The sequence below is a fragment of the Bombina bombina genome, chromosome 2, assembly GCF_027579735.1.
Source record: "Bombina bombina isolate aBomBom1 chromosome 2, aBomBom1.pri, whole genome shotgun sequence".
Taxonomy (NCBI): Eukaryota; Metazoa; Chordata; class Amphibia; order Anura; family Bombinatoridae; genus Bombina; species Bombina bombina.
In genome coordinates, this window is record NC_069500.1 from 435,367,675 (window position 1) to 435,390,307 (window position 22,633).

Here is a 22,633-nt window from a genome sequence, read left to right on the forward strand (position 1 = left end):
AGCGCTCTGTTCTGATGCCAGCTCTTCTGCTGGGGGAATTGGGGCATAGTCCTGCCCGGTGGCAAAGGGAACGTGGGGGTCAGTGGGGGTTAACATCTCCACTGTTAACCCTGGGCCCAAGTTAGGAGTTAGCTGGGGAGGGGGAGATTGGCTTACCTCCTCCTCCTGATACTCCGGTGGCCGTTGGGAAGGGAGGTCGATGCTCTCCGCTTCCTGTGGAACATGCTGCGGCTGGGGAGAGAGACCGGTTGTCTCCTCTCCCTGGAAGGCACACTCCGGCTGGGGAGGGAGGTCGATGCTCTCCCCTCCCTGTAGCTGGGTCTGTCGCTGGGGATCTGGGCCGCCTGCCCAGCATCCCTGTAGGGCCGGTAGAGAGACTGCGGTCCCATCTCCACCTGCCTGCTGGGGGTCCTCCCAGGACCAGTCTATGAGGCCTGCTGCCTCTGGTATCTCTGGCTGGGGAAGGGGACTGGTTGTCTCTTCCCTCTGCACGCTATACTGCCGCTGGGGAGGGAGGTCGCTGCTCTCCTCTCCCTGTAACTCTGGCTGCCGCTGGGAAGGGAGGTCGTTGCTCTCCGCTCCCTGTGACTCACTTTCTCGCTGGAGACCAGGTGTCCAGACCCTCAAACTCCACAGTTGGCGCTCAAAGGCTCGTGCCGCTTTGTTCTCCGTATCCAATTCCCGGATGATGCGACTGACTACCTCCTGTGCAGGGTCTGGACCATATCGGACTAGCCGCCTCTTTACCTCTGGAACGAAATCCGCGCCCTCATAGGGATGGATCAGGTTGAGGTGCTCTTCACAGGGTTCTGAATAGTGTCTTGTCAGCTCCATGCTGCTGTAGGTAGGGACGCTGCGCAGTGGCTAGCGTTGCCCTCAATAACTCTCCTACGATACCAGTGCTGTTGTGGTGCTGCTCCTTGCGCTAGGACGCCAATCCCACCGCTGCCGCCAAATGTTACGGTTGCCTCCAGGCTGGCTGGAAGTTGGACCGTAGAAAAGGATGCTCCTAGCGCTCACCAAAGAATCATCAGCACCATAGTCAGCAATCCCTGTAGTGATATTAGCTGAAGCTGTCCCCTACAAACATGAGTCAAAGCTTCAAGTTAGAGGGTCAACATAGGTCTGATGTGCTGGAGCACACAGCCTGCTTTTATTCAGGTTACATGCAAACAGGACACTCTCAGGGGGAGGCATAAAATCCCCCATCACACATTTGATATTAGATAGAGAGACACTCCCTTTGACAGGCCACAACATTTACTTCAGCAGATAACATTACACACAATAAAACAATGCAGTCCACCTTATCAATACTAGTCTGATTAGACAATGGGAAAGTTGATCACTAAACCTAATTAGAGCTAATCCCAGCAGACTTGTATTTAGAATAGGTTTCTTGAAGCTGAACAAAATTTAACTCTTAATGGCACACAATGAAACTGAACCAAGTGGGAGAAAGCCAGGGACAAGTCATTTCACAGGTCTGGGGACATAGTCTTAAAGGGGGCATTGTTCACCAGAGTCACAATATGTCCCCAGACGTTTCCCAAAGGGCCACACACACCCAACAAAAGTCAATATACTCTCAGGGGCACAATCTTCCAGGGGCCATAGTCATGAGGAAGGAGGCTGGCAAATAGGCTTCTCCAAAATCCAGGGAAGCAGGGCAACCTTCCATTTAAAGGGCCAGTCACAAATAGCAGTTTGTAAGCTCCACCCATGGATGACATCACTATCTGGGCTGCACATTGCTTCCAATCACAAAAGTCTCACTAGTTGGATTCAACAGACTGTCAAAGCTATTCAGCAGAGTGCATAGATGCAGCTCCGATTGTGATGTCATCAGTGGGTGGAGCTTGTCAGCTATTTCAATCTGGCAAGAAACAATATTCATTTCAAAATAACTGTTTTTTTTGGTTCCTGCTGCATGAAATAAAAAATGTGCAGGAGATTATTTGCAGCTTATTCTAAGGTAAGACTTTAAGATGACTAAGGGGTAGATTGTCCTTTAAGTCTTTTAATGGTGGCATTTTTTGTTTGTTTGTTTCAGCTCAAACTTGCACCTGGAGAAAATTGGTAGGAACAAGACAGAAAATGGGTGAAAGATACAATTTTTATTTTACGGGAGAACCTGAGAAATACAGGAGGGTTGGCCACCCTAATATAGTGTGTTATTTATATTATATAAACATTTTGTTGATTTTGTGAAAACTCTACAACGTAGCCTTTGCAAACATTAATACACATGTACTATTTGCTGAATTTAACTGACAAAAAAAAAAACCAAGACAGTGCAAAGATTTGGGCATTATTCCAGTCTATAGTTAGTAACACTATGCTTAGCAGAAATCACAGTCTTTAAATGCTTGTTGTAGCCAGCTAACAATCTTTCTTTTCTTGCTTTAGCAATATTTCCCCTCTATTCCACACAGAATACTTCTAGTTCAGAATCTTTGTAGGTTTTCTTAGGTGTACAGCATGTTTGAGATAAACCCAAAGACATACCATAAAATTCAAGTCGGGGGCTGCAAAGGCAATACCAAAACCTGCTTGCTTACCTTCGTGGGATTGAGGGATTAAATTAACATGCTTATACCCTGAAATCTCAGTAATAGCTTTGGAAAATATAATTAAGGTTATAATTATACCTTGTTTCTAAGAGGAAATTGAACTTCACTACAGAGATTTATTTATCCTTGAAAGGGAGAGCCTGAGTAGAAAACTCTTATAAATTAAGTAATAGGTGACAGAAAAAAGTGCACCTGGATTTAACAATGGAAGAAAGACAAAGTATGTGTAAGATGTTTTCCTATTCAGACCGTGAAGCAGCTAGAATAACTACTCTAACTAAAGGCTCAAGGGATTTCCTTGAAACAGCACCGGTTGAACTAACCACTAAGGAGTACGAGAGTCTAAAAATAATTTGGCATATGACCTTCATGCAACCACCCTGAATACCATTGAGTAAACGTATCCCAAGGTGATTGTGGATGAATGCTCGCCCTACATTGATGAGACACAATCAGGAGTACTGCAATACATTTGTACAAATGTTCTATGGATATCATTGTGCTGACAGTTGAATGCCTAAACAATGAGATTGAGGATCAGCAAAAAAAGATATCGGAAATAGAAAAAGACCTAAAAAGAACTTTGCCCTCAGAAGATTTTGATAAACTCACATTAGATACAAATAAAAAGATTGCAGAATTAAAAAAGATTATTGAGGATCGAAAACGCACAAAGTTTACCAGAGACGAACAGGACTATTCCTCTGGACAGATCTACAGATGGAGCTATGATCCAGAAGGCTCCAGGTGCAGAAACACCTTTGGAGCAGGAAGACGCCAAGGCTGCAATCAAGCTAAGAGCGGCAGCAGCACTGAATCCTCAGAAACGTCACCGGGGGAATCGGACATCAAAAAAAGACATGGAGGGCGCAAACACAAGTCCAGACGTAAGTGGCAAGAGAAGTCATGGCCGGTAATTGTGGTCATCACGTCACCGGTGAGAAACGAGCAGAATACATTACCGGGTGAGGTATGGGGACTACCCCAGCAATGGGTTATGTAAATGTGCAATCTGTGGTGAGAGATTTAATATCTGTTGAACAACCTAAAACAGAACGCTTTCATACGGACTCTGAAAATAATGTGATCAATATATCAAGTTACAATTTAACTAAAGACAAACTCACTGTATTGAATAAAGGACTTTCTTTCTGTCCAAGGAGAGACTGTAAATGTTTCAGTTGCAAAAAAATCTTTTTAGATTTTTTCGCAATTTAAGATTAAAAACTATGTGCTTGAATATAACTCTACTGGTAAATTTGAGAGTTCAGTGATCCATTTAAAACAATTAGTTTCAAGGAAAAAAGAGTAATTTTAGACCTCCTACAGTTAATCACAGTGTTGAAACTTTTGTATCTTTAGTTCAGAAGGATATAGAAAAGGTACAACTTAAGACAAAGATAAATGCTAATAATAAAAAACATAGAAGGAATAATACAAATGTTTCTAATACTCAAATGAAAGCACTTCAATCCCTTCAGGATCAGTCTAATGTAATTTTGAAGAGAGCTGACAAGGGAGGAGTTGTGGTATTGTTGGATAAAGAGTATTATATTAATGAAATAAAAGATCAACTGAAAAATGAAAGGGTGCATAAAAAACTAAGGTATAATCCGTTATTTCAAATTAAAAAATAAATTGATAAAGCAGTATGTGTAGCAGAAAAACACAATATTATTGGTAAAGATGTAAGAACATTCCTGAGAGTAGAAACCCCTTGTACCCCAGTTATATATACTCTTCCTAAAGTCCATAAGAACTTACTAACCCCCCTGGGCGCCCCATAATTGCAAGCACCAACTCTGTATTTAATAAAATCTCAATGTTTTTGGATAGGATACTTTGTACTTTTGTTGAACAATCAAGCTCTTTCATCAGAGATACAGGAGATTTGTATAGAAAAAGGTAATTCTTTACAACTTCCAACAGACAAATTCATTATATTTAGTTTAGAAGTAGAAAGTTTGTATACGTCAATAACCCATGATAGTGGTATAGGTTCCATTCGCACTGTATTGAAATATAATGAAAGATATAATGATGGTCAAATTGATTTCATTTTACAATTATTAAGTACTATTCTATATGATAATTACTTTTTATTCCAGGATGATTACATTCTGCAGTTACAACTTGCAGGGAACCGCCATGGGCTCCAATGTTGCCCCAAACTATGCAAACATTTTTATGAACATGTATGAAGAAAAGTTTTTTTATTCAAATTAAATGTTCATTCGATATGGCGCCACATGGTGGCGCTATATTGCTGACATTTTTGGGGTTTGGCTAGGTGACATTGGAACCCTGACCAAATTTTTAGAAGACCTCAATGTAGATACTAATCATATTAAATTTAAGCTTACTTGGAGGGAAGAATATTTGGATTTCTTGGATGTCAGGATTGTCAAGGAAGGTTACTCATTTAAAACAGACTTATTTAAGAAAAAAGCTGACAGGAATAGTCTATTATGTTACAACAGTGCCCATCCACCCTCTTTGCTTAAATCTCTTCCCCATAGTCAACTTTTACAAGCTCATAAAATTGTATCAGATGATAAAATGTTAGATCAAAGATTAAAGCAAATGGGCAAGAGATTTATTGCACAAGGGTATCCAGAGACTATGATTAAAAATGAAATTGAACATGTTAAAACTATCCCTAGATCCAATTTAGTCGGTCCTAACAAAAATACTAAACATAAAAAAGATAATAAATTGGACTAGCGATTAACATTCGTGTTGGAATGTAATGCACAGAGTATGGATATACAGCGCATTATTAGGAAACATTGGGACATCCTTTCTAGTTGCTATCCCGGTATCCAAGAATTCCAAAAAGTCCCTATGTCCACTTATAAAAAAGGCAAGAATCTGCAGAAAAAATTGGTAAAAGCTGATATAGGTGGTAAATGTCAGGTGTGGGTTTTACCACTAAGAATCGTGGTTTACAGTTGGCAAGGTGTTATTTCCTTCTAATGCTTCTCCTTTTATTCTTTATAAGTTCCTTTATTTGCTAAAGAGCTCAGTTTTTAATTCCAGACCACAGCACCTGGTTTTCAAATGCCTCTGGTTTATCTATGTGTTGTTTTGTTTAATTAATATGTTGAGCTTTGTGATGAAATCATAGAATTTCTTTCTTTCTGCTGACCTCTCCATGCAAATTATGTCTATGCGAGTGTCACAGAGTCAGATAAATCTCTGCAACTCAGTTGCAGTGATATGGGCGTTAGTTTTGCTTTCCTGATTAGTCCATGAGTAGTTCTAGTAGAGATTTTTTTTTGGTTTTCAAGTTTTTGTCTTGATTGCAACAGTTCGTCTTAACTCCCATTTCTTAAAGGGACACTAAATGCATTTCATGTACCTCCCTCTAATCATGTGTGCTGCTATTATGGAACCTAGATTAAACTGCATGTATCTGAAGGGGAGTTACTGCACATGTGCAAACAGTTCAGCACTGGAATGTAGTGAAAGAGGCGGTGAATTATAGCCTCAATACTAAAGCGACATGCCAGCCACATTTTTTCTTTTATGATTTAGAAAGAGAATGCATTTTTAAACATCTTTCTAATTTACTTATATTATCTAATTTGTTTTATTCTCTTGATATTCTTTGATGAAAAGCATATCTAGATATGCTCACTAGCTGCTGATTGGTTGCTGCACATAGAAGCATCGTGTGATTGGCTCGCCATGTGCATTGCTTTTTCTTCAAATAAGGATATTTTAAAAATGAAGCAAAATAAATAATGGAAGTAAATTGTAATGTTGTTTAAATTTCTATTCTCTATCTGAATCATGAAAGAAAGATTTTGGGTTTAGTGGCCCTTAAGCTTATAAAATGTATTTAGTGTTTAATGCTTCTAAATTACATTTTGAATAATATAAACTGCAAGCGGGGAGTTTATAGATATCTTCGCCATCAGGGGGTGAATGTTTTTTTACATTTTGGCAGCCACCAGAGGGCGCTATAGCAGAGTGCTATTGAGTGTGGGAAATGTCATTACAAGGAGTAAAGCATTAGCATTTGAGAGGATTTCTGAGTGTGCACTAAACCACTATGCACAGTGTGAGACAGACTTGGCACTTCAGTTTGTACATTGTGTGCCTGAGTCAGACGGCAGATCACTTTCATTTGCAGAGTAAGTAGGACTTACTTAGTAAATGTTTTTTTTATTTATTTGTGCAATTTAAGATTGTAACTTCAGTGTGGTAGTTGTGTGGTGGGGCCAGGGGTCCATAAAAACACTTTTTTTTTTTAGCAATATGCAGCAGTGTATTTATGATTATTTGACAATGCTGTAGAAATTCTATATTTAAAACCATGCAGAAATGTTTCCTCCTCAATACACAAATAGCAAGTGCCCTTTTGGCAAATATGATTTTTTTTTATTTATATATATTTTAATTACATTCCAGTTACTGTCCCTTTATGCAAGGACTTTCCAGATGCCAGGAGGCATTTTATCTAATATTTTTACATCTGCATAAAATGTTATACTCTCAGGCTAAGATTGCTCAGTATTTGAAATTAGACAGGTTAACTTAACACTGTTCAATTTACACTACAGCTGACTTAATTTTGAAATACATACAAACAAGCTTAAATCCTGCATTTAACTAGATTTAATGGTATGAGACCTAGTGCCACAGCTTATGGTTCCACCAAGACCATATAGAGTACAACATTTTCAAAATCCATAAGTACAGCTGACAAATGGGAACATTTGTACACCAAATTTGAAGTGGTGCTCTTGGTTGGGGAAAATGGGGGGGGGGGGACCCAAACATATGTTAACCTTTCAAAAGTATTTTTCTTCATCTACTCATCCTGACGGATCAATAACGTACAATTTTGAATTCACAGAAGTATTTTTGTTTGCACATTTACAAATATGATTCTTTAAAAAGTGATCTCTTAATTTCTGCAATTTTTTTATCATGCATGTCACACACTGTTGATTTAGGGGATTGCAATGTGCAGAAATTTTACCTTTTGTGGGTGTCTGTGTTTATGTCTTTGTGCTTTTGTTGGTGTCTCTATGAGTGTGTATGTTTTTTTTTTCTGTGGATCTCTCTGTGAGGGTTTATGTGTCTGTCTTTGTGCATTTTCTGTGGATGTCTCTGTGAGTGTGTGTGTGTGTATGTAAACACAGGCCTGATTCGACCAGGGCCTGAGCAAAAGCTTGAACATCTGGCAAATCAGCCAGGTGTTTGTGCAAAATAATAGATAGAGCAGATATCTGACCCTTCAGAGTACTGACTGATAACCCTTTCTCCAGACCCTTCTGAAGAAAGGATAAAATCCGGGGAATCCTCACCCGGCTCCAGGACAATCCCTTAGATTCACACCAATAAAGGTATTTATGCCATACCTTATGGTATATACTGTGAGTAACAGGTTTACAAGCCTGAAGCATGGTATTAATGACCGGCTCAGAAAAACCACGCCTAGATAAAACTAGCCATTCAATCTCCAAGCAGTCAGCTTCAGAGAATCTAGGTTTGGATGGAGGAATGGACCCTGAATTCGAAGGTCCTTTCTCAGAGGTAAACTCCAAGGTGGAAAAGATGACATCCTCACCAGATCCACGAAACAGATCCTGCGAGGCCATGCAGGAGCTATTAGAATTACTGATGCTCTCTCCTGTTTGATACGAGCAATGGCTCGTGGAAGGAGAGCAACCGGAGGAAACAGGTATGCCAGAGAGAAGATCCAAGGAACCGCTAGAGCGTCTATCAGAGCGGCCTGAGGATCTCTTGACCTTGAACCGTACTTTGGAAGCTTGGTGTTTTGACTAGACACCATCAGATCCAACTCTGGGACCCCCCACCTAAGGGTTATCTGAGAGAACACTTCCGGATGGAGAGCCCACTTCCCCCAGGATGAGAAGTCTGTCTGCTCAGAAAATCCGCTTCCCAGTTGTCCACTCCTGGAATGTGAATGGCAGATAGGAGACAATTGTGAATTTCGGCACACTGCAGAATGCGAGTCACTTCCTTCATGGCCAAGGAACTCCGAGTTCCTCCCTGGTGGTTGATGTAAGCCACTAAGAAATGTTGTTCGACTGGAATCTGATAAACCGGACTAAAGACAATTAAAGCCAAGCTGTCAAGGCATTGAAGATTGCTCTCAACTCTAAGATGTTTATGGGAAGAGAAGACTCCTCCCGAGTCCACAGGCGCTGAGCTTTTCCCTTGGATCTGACCACTGCCAATAGAGCCCCCAGAACCTTTGTGAATATTCTGGGAGCCGTGGTCAGACCAAATGAAGTGCAACAAACTGGAAATGTTTGTTCAGAAAGGCAAATCCCAGAAACTGGTGATGATCCCTGTGAATGGGAACATAAAGCTACGCATCTTTCAGGTCTATGGTCGTCATGAACTGACCTTCCTGAATAAATAGAAGAATGGAACAAATGGTTTCCATCTTGAAGGACGGAACCCTGAGGAATTTGTTGAGGCATTTTAGACGGGACATTTCTAAGATGGGACGGAAAGTTCCCTCTTTTTTGGGAACCACAAAGAAATTTGAATAGAATCCTTGACCCTGTTCCTTGAGAGGAACTGGAACAATTACTCCCAGGGAGGATAGGTCCTCTACACAGTTTAAGAAGGCCTCCCTCTTTACCTGGTTTGTGGATAGTCTTGACAAGAGGAATTTGCCCCTTGGAGGGCAAGACTTGAATCCTATTTTGTAACCCTGGGATACTATGTCCCACAGCCCACGAATCTGGGACATTGCTTATACAGGCATGCTGAAAAAGAGAAAGCCTGCCCCCCACTTGATCCAAAATTGGATTGGGGGCAGACCCCTAATGCTGATTTAAAATCAGTGGAAGTCTTCTTGTTCTGCTTCCCCTTATTCCAAGATTGACTGGACCTTCAAGAGGTCTTGGCTTGTTCTGGTTTGGAAAAAGAGGAGGAAGACTTTGGTCCTTTAAAATTATGAAATGAATGAAAATTTGAGTTCTGGCAACCCTTAGGTCTATTCTTCTTGTCCTGAGGAAGGAAAGATCCCTTTCCTCCCGTAATTTCAGAAATAATTTCCGCCAAACCAGGCCCAAATAAAGTTCTATCTTTATAAGGTAGAGACAAAAGCTTGGCTTTTGAAGTTATGTCAGCCGAACAGGATTTTAACCACAGAGCTCTGCGAGCTAGAATAGTGAAGCTAGACATCTTAGCTCCCAGTCTAATTACCTGCATGTTAGCATCGCAGATAAAGGTATTGGCCAATTTAAGAGCCTTGATCCTATCTTGGATCTCCCCTATCGTAGTCTCTTCTGATATCAGATCAGACAAGGCATCGCACCAATAAGATGCTGCTCCCGCATATAATGGTTTTACTTTACCTATGTTTTTAACTTTTTGAGTTTGGTACATTAAGGGTTAATATTGAAGTTGAAAGATGCAATACCAATATGTTACCAGCAGATCACTATAATGTTACCTAGAACTCTGTATTACTCGGGTGAGGGTATAAAAGGTACAAACCTGCATGCAATCAGTGTACATGACTAAGAGCCTATTGTAGGTTCGGAACGTTGTTCCTGTAAACTTTTGGACCCAACTAATGAAAATAAAGGTCTTTTAAACAAAGATTTCTTCTGGTGTCTGGAGTGCTTTGGATGTATGACTATTTGGATTGACAAGATTTGGCAAATCTTACTCAGTGCCCCACAAACAGGTGTGCTGTTCTCCTTCCCTTTTGATTTTCAGCAAATAAACACCCCCAGGAGGCTGAGAGGAACTGCAGGGCACTGCATGTGAAACCATTAAGGCTTTGGACGTTTGGGGAGAAAGCTGTGGCATATCCCAAACCGTATTATCCTGAGAGACAATTGGCTTGGGAGTCATTTATCTTTAAATTTTAGAGTCTTAGCTAAGCATGAGGAACAAATTGCATAGGCAGGACAATTTGGGCCTCTAAACAAAGTAAGCATTTATCCATAGAAATTGACTGATCCTGTTCTGAGTCCATAGTTACAGACATCAGGTCCCACTACATATGACAAATTTAGAATTGAAATAAATTGTTCCCACAGAACGATAGAGCACAAAAATAGATGTTTTATCACATAAACAAAATTAATATCCTTAAGGCAAAGGAAAAACTGTCACTGTTTAAATCAACCTCAGACTGCCTGAGGCTCCTACCGTGACAGGAATTGAAAACCCATTATCAAGAGGAAGCGAGAGTCTCCTGTAGAGATCCTTTCCTCTTGGCAGACAATCCAATCGTCGAGTACCAGCCACAAAGCCGACACTGTTAGACTCACTAAGCTCCGCTCCGATATAACGTAAGTGCGGAAGTCACGTGAGTGGCTGAAAAAAGAAACTGCGCCATTACATGCGCGCGTTAAAGGGACACTGTACCCATATTTTTTCTTTCGTGATTCAGATAGAGCATGCAATTTTAAGCAACTTTCTAATTTACTCCTATTATCACATTTACTTAATTCTCTTGGTATCTTTATTTGAAATGCAAGAATGTAAGTTTAGATGCCGGCCCATTTTTGGTGAACAACCTGGGTTGTCCTTGCTGATTGGTGGATAAATTCATCCACCAATAAAAAAGTGCTGTCCAGAGTACTGAACCCAAAAAAAGATTAGATGCCTTCTTTTTCAAAGAAAGAGAACGAAGAAAAATTGATAATAGGAGTAAATAAGAAAGTTGCTTAAAATTGCATCCTCTTTCTGAATTACAAAAGATAAAAATTTGGGTTCAGCATCCCTTTAATTACAAAAGGCTCTTAAAAGTAAAAGGTCCTTTAGATCCCTTTCCTTCCATAAGCTCTCTGCCATAGCCCATCTGCTCTATAAATAAAGGGAAAAGTAAAAATCCCTTAATAACCCTTCAGCCAAGTCGTAAGTCTCTCACATATATGTGTTCACATTTAATGACAAGAGGCATTAACCTCTTGACAGATAAAGTGCCAGTAAAACTGCTCATACAATGTACCCTTAACCAAATAAAAGATAACTATGTCCTCAAAAAAATCCACCTGAGGGTTAACCTCTAAAGTGCTGTCCTTCAGTACCTAGAAGGCAAAGGCACTTACCTGTGGATCCAGGGCAGATAACAGCTACTTAGGTGTGACAAGTACTCCACTCCCTGTCATGGACCTGTAGTAAAAGAAAGAACAGAGTAACCAACCCTAACTTTCTGCAAAGGGGAAGCAAATGTGTTAGAAGTAAAGCAAAGACTACCTCGCTGCCTTATAACTGCTAAAAGCCACCACTACTCTTATTAAAGAGATTGATGTGGACACAGCTGGACTCCAATCCTTGCTTGCAGGGAAAAATACCCATAAAAAGGATAATATATCTTCAGACACCATCTTCGTACATCCTCCATTGACAGAGGCAAAGAGAATGACTGGGCATTATGGGTAAGGGAAGTTACATTTAACAGCTTTGCTGGGGTGCTCCTGCCCAACTTCACTGTGATTTTTGAGATCTGATTAGTGGCTCTTAAAGAGACACTACCCATTTTTTTAGAAACATGCAAAACATAAGGTTTTTGAGGTAAAGAGGGTAAATTGATCTGCTAAGGAGTCCTAAGGATGCTAGATAAGAACTATCCTTTGTCTCATTCCCCCAAACTCCTATGTTAAACCTCCTCAGGTGTAAGGCTGTAACCCCCAGCTATGTAGCACCTGTAAGGAGAGTACTATTGGATAGCTCTTGGGTTGTGTAGTTCCTGAGTCACTTACCTGGACTGAAGCACCCCTCCACTCTGTCTTACCAGCATGCTGAGGCCTTTCTTCCTCACAGGTTGCTGATCCAGTAGAGCCCATCCATTGCAAGTAAATTAATATTTCACATTCTAATGTTCCCTTTGCAGCACTTTTTCACCACCAAATGCGATCAAATACATTTTTTTAAAACTTTTTCACAATTTTAGGTTTCTCACTGAAATAATTTACAAACAGCTTGTGCAATCATGGCACAAATGGTTGTAAATTCTTCTCTGGGATCCCCTTTGTTCAGAAATAGAAATATATGGCTTTGGCATTGCTTTTTGGTAATTAGAAGGCCTCTAAATGCCGCTGTGCACCACACGTGTATTATGCCCAGCAGTGATGGGTTAATTGGGTAACTTGTAGGGTTAAAGGGCCAGTAAAACCTAGCAAATAATGATATATAATTCTGCAAATAGTGTAGAATTATATAACATTAGCTTAGCACCAGGTTTCTAAAGCAAATTGTTAGATATATAGCAAAGAAAACAGAACGCCACTCCTGGCTCTACTGAGCGGGTGTTTTCTTCTGCTAATCGCATCGCGGGCACGGTCTAGTCACAGTGCGTCCGATCGCCCAGATGCGCTTAAGAGAAGAAAACACCCGCTCAGTAGAGCCAGGAGCGGCGTTCTGTTTTCTTTGCTAAATATCTAACAATTTGCTTTAGAAACCTGGCACTAAAAACATATATATTTTAATATTTTCTGCAGTGTAGGATCCCCTTTAACCCCCACCTCCCTGATCCCCCCAAACAGCTCTCTAACCCTCCCCCTTCTACCTATTTGATGCCATCTTAGGTACTGGCAGCTGTCTGCTAGTACCCAGTTTGCTGCAAATTAGGCAGATTTTTGTGTGTGTGTGGGGGAATATATACCCTTTTTTCTGTAGTGAAGCTGCCCCCCCTTATTACCCTACCCCCCTCCCAGATCCCTTTCCCTCAATGGATCCCACATAGGATCCTCCTTATTGCCCTTCCTCCCACCTAACTTCCTGGCTCTTATTTTTTTCCCCTGCTGCATAGAGGTCCTGCTCTCCTCCCGCCCCTCCAGCGATGGGCTGCCCACCCACCTCCCTCCCTCCTTACGCTCCCACCAATGATCGGCACCACCGCTGTCCGATGCAGAGAGGCCCACAGGGTGGCCCTCTCTGCAAATCCATTTCTGCAGTGCCCCTTTTGAGGGGCATGAAGAAATAGCGCGATCCCGCTATTTTGAGCGAGATTGCAGCAGAGAGAAGCCCAGGAATGCAGCGACGTACAGACGTAAGGGCATAATAACCAGCGTCATACAAGGTCGTTAAGGGGGTTAAAACAACAAAAATTCTGGTGTTGACTGTCCCTTTAACCTCCATCCAGCACAGCTGCCTACCACTTCCAGACCATGGTGATATCACCGTCATTGCATGGGGAATCCCAGGATGCTGGTGTAAAATAACAGCAAATTACTGTAGATATAAAACAGGGGTTAATATTTTTGTGTAACGTAGGAATTAAATAGCACAAAGGTAAATATATGCCATTTAACGTATCACTCATTTTCAAAGCATGCAAAGTCTTGATTACATTCTTCTGGGTCAGATGGTGCAGCATTGTTCTGGCTGCACTTACATGCAGTGTATTAGTTAAAGTGAATGTACATTTTGATGCTAAAGTGTCCGGTTTTTAAAAATGTTGTTAAAAACAGGGACACTTTAATTCATCAAAATTTACATTTCACTTGTGTTGTGAAAAAATACTTACCTTTTCAACTTGACAGCCGCTCTAGCTTCCCCCAGTTGTCGCAAGCCATTTCTGACGTCAGAAATGATGGATCGGTCATCCTCCAATCACGGCTTTCTCCCCGGGGGAATCAGTGTCTGATTCAACGCCTTGATTGGAGGAAGCCAGATTCGTCATTTTAGACCCAGGAAGAGGCTTTGCGACGGGTGGAGGAAGCTGGAGCGGCTGTCAAGATTAAAAGGCAAGTATTTTTTCACAACACTAGTGAAATGTAAATTTTGATGAATTAAAGTGCCCCTGTTTTTAATCGAATTTTTAAAAACCGGGCACTTTAGCATAAAAATTTACATTCACTTTAAAGGGACATTATACACTCATTTTTTCTTTGCATAAATGTTTTGTAGATTATTTATATAGCCTATAAAGTTTTTTGTTAAATGTATAGTTTTCATTATTTTTAAATAACATTGCTCTGATTTTCTGACTCCTAACCAAGCCCCAAAGTTTTACGAGAATACCGTCAGCTACCTTCTCCAGCGTGCTCCCGTTTGTGTAAAGGGTCTTTTCATATGCAAAAGAAGGGGGAGGAGGGTCTTATTTCCCACTTGCAGTGGGCTTTCCAGCAACCTTTTCAACAGAACTAAACTGAGAGCTTCTAAGTACCTTTTAAAACAGTTTTATACTGGATTTTTATATCAGTATCTGTGCATCTTATCCTTTATAGTAGTGTCTATTACATGCAGTTATATGAAAATGAGTGTATACTGTCCCTTTAAGTACAAAATAAGTATCATATCCAATGAGGGCTTAAACCAGGAACTGCCCTATTTTCCCGGCTGAATTAGGACATATTTAGTAGAAAAATGGCTTGTTAGCTGTTTAATATAGAGCAGATAAATTACCCATTAAAACTATCTAGCTTCTGAAATTAAAGCTACAGTCTACTTGAAAATTGATATGGTTTAAAAACATAGATAATACCTTTATTACCCATTCCCCAGTTTTGCATAACCTTGTATCTATGCCTCTGCAGACTGCTCCTTATCTCAGTTCTTTTGACAGACTTGCATTTTAGCTAATCAGTGCTGACTCATAAATAACTCCTTGGGAGTGGGCACAATGTTATCTATATGGCAATGGCACACATGAACTTAGCAATGTCTAGCTGTGAAAAACTGTCAAAATGCACTGAGATACGAGGCAGCCTTCAAAGGCTTAGAGATTAGCATGCGCTTACCTAGTTTTAGCTTTCAACAAAGAATACCAAAAGAACGCAAATTTGATAATAAAAGTACATTGGAAAGGGACAGTCTACTTCAGAATTATTTTTGTTTAAAAACAGATATTCCCTTTTTTTTTACCCATTCACAAGTTTTCCAGAGTTATTTATGAGTCAGCACTGATTGGCTAAAATGCAAGTCTGTCAAAAGAACTTAAATAAGGGGGCAGTCTGCAGTGGCTTAGATACAAGGTAATCACAGAGAAAAAAGTATAGTAATATAGTGTTGGTTATGCAAAACCGGGAAATGGGTAATAAAGAAATGATCTTTTTAAACAATAAAAATTCTGGAGTAAACTGTCCCTTTAATTACGACACCGAGTTAAATGTCCTTTTAAGAAAAAAAAAACATTGCAAAATACATTATTTTGCTTGCTATTGATATAAAATACTCCCTGTAGAGAGACTCAAGGGACTCCATGAAGAATGGAAAAAGTTACTGGAACTGCACACGGTGATTGCCTAGATCAGAGTAGATGGTAATTCTGTCTTGTCCTCAAATAGCCAAAATATTCATTCTGCCATGCTTTTCAATAGTAGTTTCCCCGAGTTGCTTTTCATTTTTGAGAACTTGTAAATCAGGTTTACAAAACTAGGATAAGAGTTCAACGTCCCATTTTTTTTTTTATTGACCAGCAAAACATTTAGTGAACAGCTAGTAAAACTTTAAAAAGGCCATTAAAGTTAAACTTTCATGATTTAGATAGGGCATGCAATTTTAAACAACTTTCCAGTTTACTTTTAGCTTCACATTTTCTTTGTTCTCTCTGTATTCTTTGAAAGCTAAACCTAGGTAGGCTGATATGAAAAATTCTTAGCCCGTAAAGGCATTTTGCCATTTTCACAGCTAGACAGTGCTTGTTCATGTGTACCATATAGATAAATAACCCCACGGGAGTGGGCACAATGTTACGAGTCTTCGCTGATTAGCTAAAATGCAAATCTGTCAAAAGAACTGAAATGGGGGGGGGGGGTTAGTCCGCAGAGGTTTAGATACAAAGTAATCACAAAGGAAAAAATAAATGTTGGTTATGCAAAATTGGGGAATGGGTAAAAGGGATTATCTATTTTTTTAAACAAAAAGGGCTAGATTACAAGTGGAGAGGTAAATTATCATGCGGGCGCGTAGATAATTAATGAGACATTACAAGTAGCTGGTTATTGCCACAGCGAGCTCTGGGTGGCAATCAACGCTTATAAGATTAACCGGAGATCTGATCTCTGGTTAATTTTATAAATGTGCCCTAAATGCCCCCAAAATACAGTACAAGTTTATATATACACATACATATTTAAATTTACTGCCATTGATGCGCTTCTTTTCCCCCCTTCGCTGTGCTTAGGTTCTGATGGCATCAGAACGAAGCTCTCATTGGAGTCTATGGAAGCGCACCCCACAATGCTAACTCACATTGCCGACAGCTTGTAATACCAGCGCACATTAGCGTGCGCTGGTATTATATAGTGGAGCGCAAATATCGCTTTCATGAAAACAATATTTAGCAGTCCACTTGTTAGCTGGCCCTAAACATCTACAAGTAGACTGTCCCTTTAAAGGGACATATAAATCCCATTTTTTTTCTTTCACCATCCAGCTGATTAGTAAACTTATTTTACCTGCTCTAACCAAAGTTATCCTCAAAATCTGTCCTGTTAGGGAGGCCTGAGGATAGGTTTGAAAACCAGAGAGCTAGAGCATATCCAGTTTATATTTATCATAAATAGCATCCTTTGTTGAAAGATAACAATGTGATACTGGGAGAGAACATATTGGGTGAGCCAATGACAAGAATCATATATGCAAAACCACCAATGAGCAGCTAGCTACCAGTAGTGCATTGCTGCTCCCGAGTCTGCTTTAATAATATAAGTAAAATCAGACACCTAGCTCTGACCAAAAGAATCTGATCACTGTGTGCAAACAAACCATCTATTTAACAAAACCCAGATGAAACTCTTCTCTCACGACATCCTAGCTTGTCTAAAGCGTCCGACTACTGTCTGCAAACAAATCCAATTGTTTCACAAAAGCCCAGCAGATGTATAATGACAAATTCATCTGCATTAAAGATAGACTATGTATTTTACAGTGTTCTTATTTCAGTTTTTCTTCCATTTGTTTGTACACTCTTACCCCTGTTACTACACAGCTTAAACCACTACATTCATTCTTGAAACACTTGAAGCTGAACACTCTCCCTGTGGTCTAGGCCACAGACTCACGTCAGACATCCCAGCTTCCCTAAAGCATTGGACCACTGTCTGCAAACCATCTATTTCACAAAGCACTTTCCATCATGCAACCCAAGTTTAACCCTCTTAACCACTCTTAAAGGGACACTAAACCCCAAAAAATTGTCTTTCGTGATTCAGATAGAGCATGCAATTTTAAGCAACTTTCTAATTTACTCCTATTATCAAAATTTCTTCATTCTCTTGGTATCTTTATTTGAAAAGCAAAAATGTAAGTTTACATGCTGGCCCATTTTTAGTGAACAACCTGGGTTGTTCTTGCCGATTGGTGGATAAATTCACCCACCATTAAACAAGTGCTGTTCAGAGCCAAAAAATAGCTTAGATGCCTTTTTCAAATAAAGATGGCAAGAGAATTAAGAAAAATAGGAGTAAATTAGAAAGTTGCTTAAAACCGCAAGCTCTATCTGAATCACAAAAGGAAAAAAAAAAATGGGTTCAGTATCCCTTTAATTGCTCTTCGTAGGATCACAGATCTGATTGCAAAGAAGGATTAACTGCAGTTGCACAGTCTGAGTCATATCTTCTTCACACAATTGTATTGCTCTTCATTTCAATGCAATATTCTGCACCTTCCTCCCACTGCTCTTGGCACACACATTCTCCCATTTACAGATTCATTCCAACTCAAAATTTACTTTACCATGTTTCTGGATTTTCTTCCCTCTCACCTTCTGTGTCTCTCGTCTAGATTGACAGAATTCCTACCTGTAGACCACTCTAAATAAGTGCCTATCATTGATTGTGCTCAAGGGTAGGACATTCCTCTCCTCTTGTTTAAATTTGTCAGTTGAACTACTGCAGTAACGTACCCTCACAAAATGTAACCTAAACTCCTATACTTGTTAGCAACATACTTTACATTGTATAGCACTGCAGAATCTGTTGGCGTTTTAGAAGTAAACAGTTAATAAATTGGAAGGTTATTTTTACTTTCCTTGCCCCTTTACATCACTTTTTTGTACTGCCTTTCCAGTACAATCTAAATTATAAAAAATGCTTATCCAACATTTTATAAAGTATAAATATCAGTTCAGCAAAGTGAATAAATGTTAATATAGTAGAGCAGCGCACACACACAACCAAGATACACTAACTCCAGTAAGAGACCGACTCCTATGCATAGAACCACAGACATTTTAATTATAGTGACCTCAGAAGATCAAAGCAAATTTACAGTACTAAATACAGTTTAGTGACCCGGACATCCGATGTGGCCCCACAGAATATACTGGTCCTGAATACAGAAGGTCATCACACTTAATGTTCTGAGTGATCAGATTCTTCATAGCCAGTGGGAAGAGCATTCACATGTGGATTGTGAAACAGACTGTGGTTCCCATCTCCCCAAGGGAATTTCTGGAAAGTAAACAAAACATTAGCACTGTGGAATATGTTGGAGCTCTACAAATAATTGATAATTAACGATCCTTTAGTATTTAAGCAAATAATGCTTTGTTGAAGAATATGTTGCATCAATGTAAGCAACTGGACTAAAGGTGACCATAATTATAAACATTCAGAATAAAAAAAAAAAAAAAATTTGACTTGCATTATTTGCACATCACATTAGTCCCAAATGCAAATTCTCCAAGGTTAAAAGGGACATAATACCCAAATGTTGAAGCAATTGAAAGCGATGCAGCATAACTAAAAAGCTGACTAGAAAATATCACCTGAACATCTATGAGAATAAAAAAGGAAGATTTTACCTCAATTATTGAAAAGAGACTTTAACCCCTTAACGACACATGTCATACAGGGTACATCATACCAAAACTGGTTGGTAAAGACCAGTGATGTACCCTGTACGTCGCTAGGGGTTTAAAGTGGCTGGAAGCGATCCTTATCGTTTCCAAAAAAGGTATTGCCTTTATATTGAGGCATTACTGCAATACCTTTTTTAGCACACTATCGATGGTGCCGATAGTTTGTGGGTGCCATTGCAAAGAGGCGGGTGGGTGGCCCATCACTGGTGAGTTCCCAGCCAGGTGTGGGAAATCACTCCCAGGTGCGTGCAAAAGCACGCGGGATGGGGGGGGGGGTGCCCACGATCTTCAGATAGTCTGGAAGAGGGTGGTGGGGGCAGGAGCACTGGGAGATGGTGATTGCAGAGGAGAAATAATATTTGGAAAGAGAGCTGGGAGGGGATGGGTATTGAGGGGGCAGCTACACTACAGAAAAAGTGGGGTTACTTTTTATAAAAACACCAAATTTGTTTGCAAAAAAACAAAAACCAACATGTAAACATTGGGTATTTCTAAACTCAGGACAAAATTTAGAAACTATTTAGCATGGTTGTTGTTTGGTGGTTGTAGATGTGTAACAGATTTTGGGGGTCAAAGTTAGAAAAAGTGTGTTTTATTCCCCATCATGATTTTATGAATTATTTTTATAGTAAATTATAAGATATGAAAATCATGGTATCTTTAAAAAGCCCATTTAATGGCAAGAAAAACCAGTATATAATGTGTGGGTACAGTAAATGAGTAAGAGGAAAATTACAGCTAAACACAAACACCGTAGAAATGTAAAGATAGCCCTGTCCTTAAAGTGAAAGTAAATTTTGATGCTACAGTGCCCAGTTTTTAAAAATTTGATTATAAACAGGGGCACTTTAATTCATAAAAATTTACATTTCACTCGTGAAAAAAAATACTTACCTTTTAAACTTGACAGCCGCTCCAGCTTCCCCCGGTTGTCGCAAGCCATTTCGGACATCAAATGATGGATCGTCATCCTCCAATCACCCCCCCCCCCCCCGGGGGAATCAATGTCTGATTCAACGCTGTGATTGGAGGAAGCCAGATTCCTCATTTTAGACCCAGGAAGAGGCTTTGCGACGGGCGGAGGAAGCTGGAGTGGCTGTCAAGTTTAAAAAGGTATTTTTTCACAACACCAGTGAAATGTATATTGAATAATTAAAGTGCCCCTGTTTTTAATCAAATTTTTAAAAACCAGGCACTTTAACATCAAAATTTACATTCGCTTTAAGGGTAAGAAATTGAAAAATGGCCTTGTCCTTAAGGAGACAAGCAGCCTATCAGGATGCTAACCTCAGGACTTGCAAGGGAGTGTGCATCTGGTATGTGCAGGCACAATTATGTTATTTTCCTATTCAGTTTAAGGAAGTTTAATATGAAATTTCATGAGATTATAGTGAAATCTCAGATCAAAGCAAAGAATGACCTCAGCACTGCTGATGGGCTATTTTTTTTATTACTATTTTTCAACTTGCAGCTGAACAGTAGCTGCCATAACAGTTAATGGAGCACTGGGCTAAAGAAGTTTTGAGTTAAAATATCGTTCTTGTAATCAAGAGATGTCCAGGTGAAATTTTCATGTCATCATTTTACAATTAAGCTGCATCACTGCATATAAGTATTATGTCCTACAAAAAAAAAAAAAAAAAGCTCGTTTTTAAAGGGACACTGAACCCAAATTTTTTCTTTCGTGATTCAGATAGAGCATGCAATTTTAAGCAACTTTCTAATTTACTCCTACTATCAAATTTTCTTTGTTCTCTTGCTATGTTTATTTGAAAAAGAAGGCATCTATGCTTTTTTCTTGGTTCAGTACTCTGGACAGCACTTTTTTTATTGGTGGATGAATTTATCCACCAATCAGCAAGGACAACCCAGGTTATTCACCAAAAATGGGCCAGCATCTAAACTTACATTGTTGCATTTCAAATAAAGATACCAAGAGAATAAAGAAAATTTGATAATAGGAGTAAATTAGAAAGTTGCTTAAAATGTCATGCTCTACCTGAATCACGAAAGAAAATTTGGGTTCAGTGTCCCTTTAATGGAAAGGCAATAGTAACAATTGCAACAAAGAATAGTCGCAGGTAATGACTATACTCCCTGTGCCCTCTCTCACCTTGGTCCTGATTCGCAGGTGCTCATAGGGAACAAACTCAGGTTGCTCATCATGTGAGTGCTGTTGCGTCTTTAGATAGACATTAAGCATGCACACTGCGACCCCTGGCAGAGCCACCACAAAGGACAGAATCTTCCAGGTACGAGCTAAGAAAGAGAAAATGTTCAACATTTAATTTAAAAAAAAACGTGTGGCAAACTCAAAAATTCACATTAACTTGACAAACGATGTATACACCACTTGGCACAACGGGCGCACTTCAGCAGAACGCATTTTACAAGCACTGTATCACCCTTGTCAGGCCTTGAAGTTCATTTCCGCCAAGGTGACCCCAGGTACAATGTCAGTATCCCAAATCACACCCTCACTAACACCCGGCGTTACCTGCATTTTCATGCTCGCCTCCTGACACAGCAGAAGAGTATTGCCGCCCACGGCGTGCAAGAGAGCGACCAAGAAGACCGGACAGCCTGCCAAGAGATGCCATCTCGTCGGTGAACTACTAACCGGAAGAGGAATTGACTCCACTACACTATATGGAGTGGGAGGGACCGTCAATGTTCATGCGCAAAAGTAGGTAAAGGACTGCGCATGTCAAACGCTCCCAAAGAAGGGAAAACGGAGCTGCAAACAGAATATCAATAGCACCTATACAAGCAGGCTACGCAAGAGGCGTACCAGACAACAATACGCTTGCGCAGTAGGTTCACGCCCTCTAGTAAGCATGTTGGACAACTGGGAGACGAGTCACATGCAAAACTTTTGGGTAATAATGTTTAGTGATGCTCATGCGCCAGCTATTTGGTTGATTACCTATATTCAGTTCTTCTATATCTTGATTTAATCGTTCTGCATGTGTTTATACAGCCACCATGCTCATAACGAATACATTACTGGCTCGGGGTAAAATTCCGGCCCCTAAATTTGTCGACCCCTGCTATACATAGTATGGTTATGTACAAAAAAAAATCATCCCAGACTTTTATCACTCAAGTCAAAAATAGCAGGGAAACAACTTGTTTCAGCACAAGCAAACGAAATAAAAAAATATACGCTCTGTATTTCACTGTATGGTCAATGCAAACACAAATAGAAAGAAATATGACTGCAGCACATTACCCAAGAGCTCTTTACTAAATAACTTTTTGAGGGAATGGGGGCTTGGATGGTGGAGTGCATAAGTTAAAT

The 22,633-nt window shown here is 39.9% G+C and overlaps 1 protein-coding gene across 1 annotated transcript; it reads right to left on the reverse strand.

The window, feature by feature from the left end:
• Positions 1–18,684: 18,684 nt before the first annotated feature.
• Positions 18,685–21,989, reverse strand: LOC128647810 (cytochrome c oxidase subunit 6A, mitochondrial). The gene is made up of 3 exons (XM_053700530.1): positions 21,830–21,989; positions 21,446–21,591; positions 18,685–18,922 (listed from the first exon to the last, which is right to left on the reverse strand). The coding sequence occupies exons 1-3, from the start codon at positions 21,930–21,932 to the stop codon at positions 18,824–18,826; spliced, it is 348 nt and encodes a 115-aa protein (XP_053556505.1). The 5' UTR covers positions 21,933–21,989; the 3' UTR covers positions 18,685–18,823.
• Between the last annotated feature and the right edge of the window lie 644 nt (positions 21,990–22,633).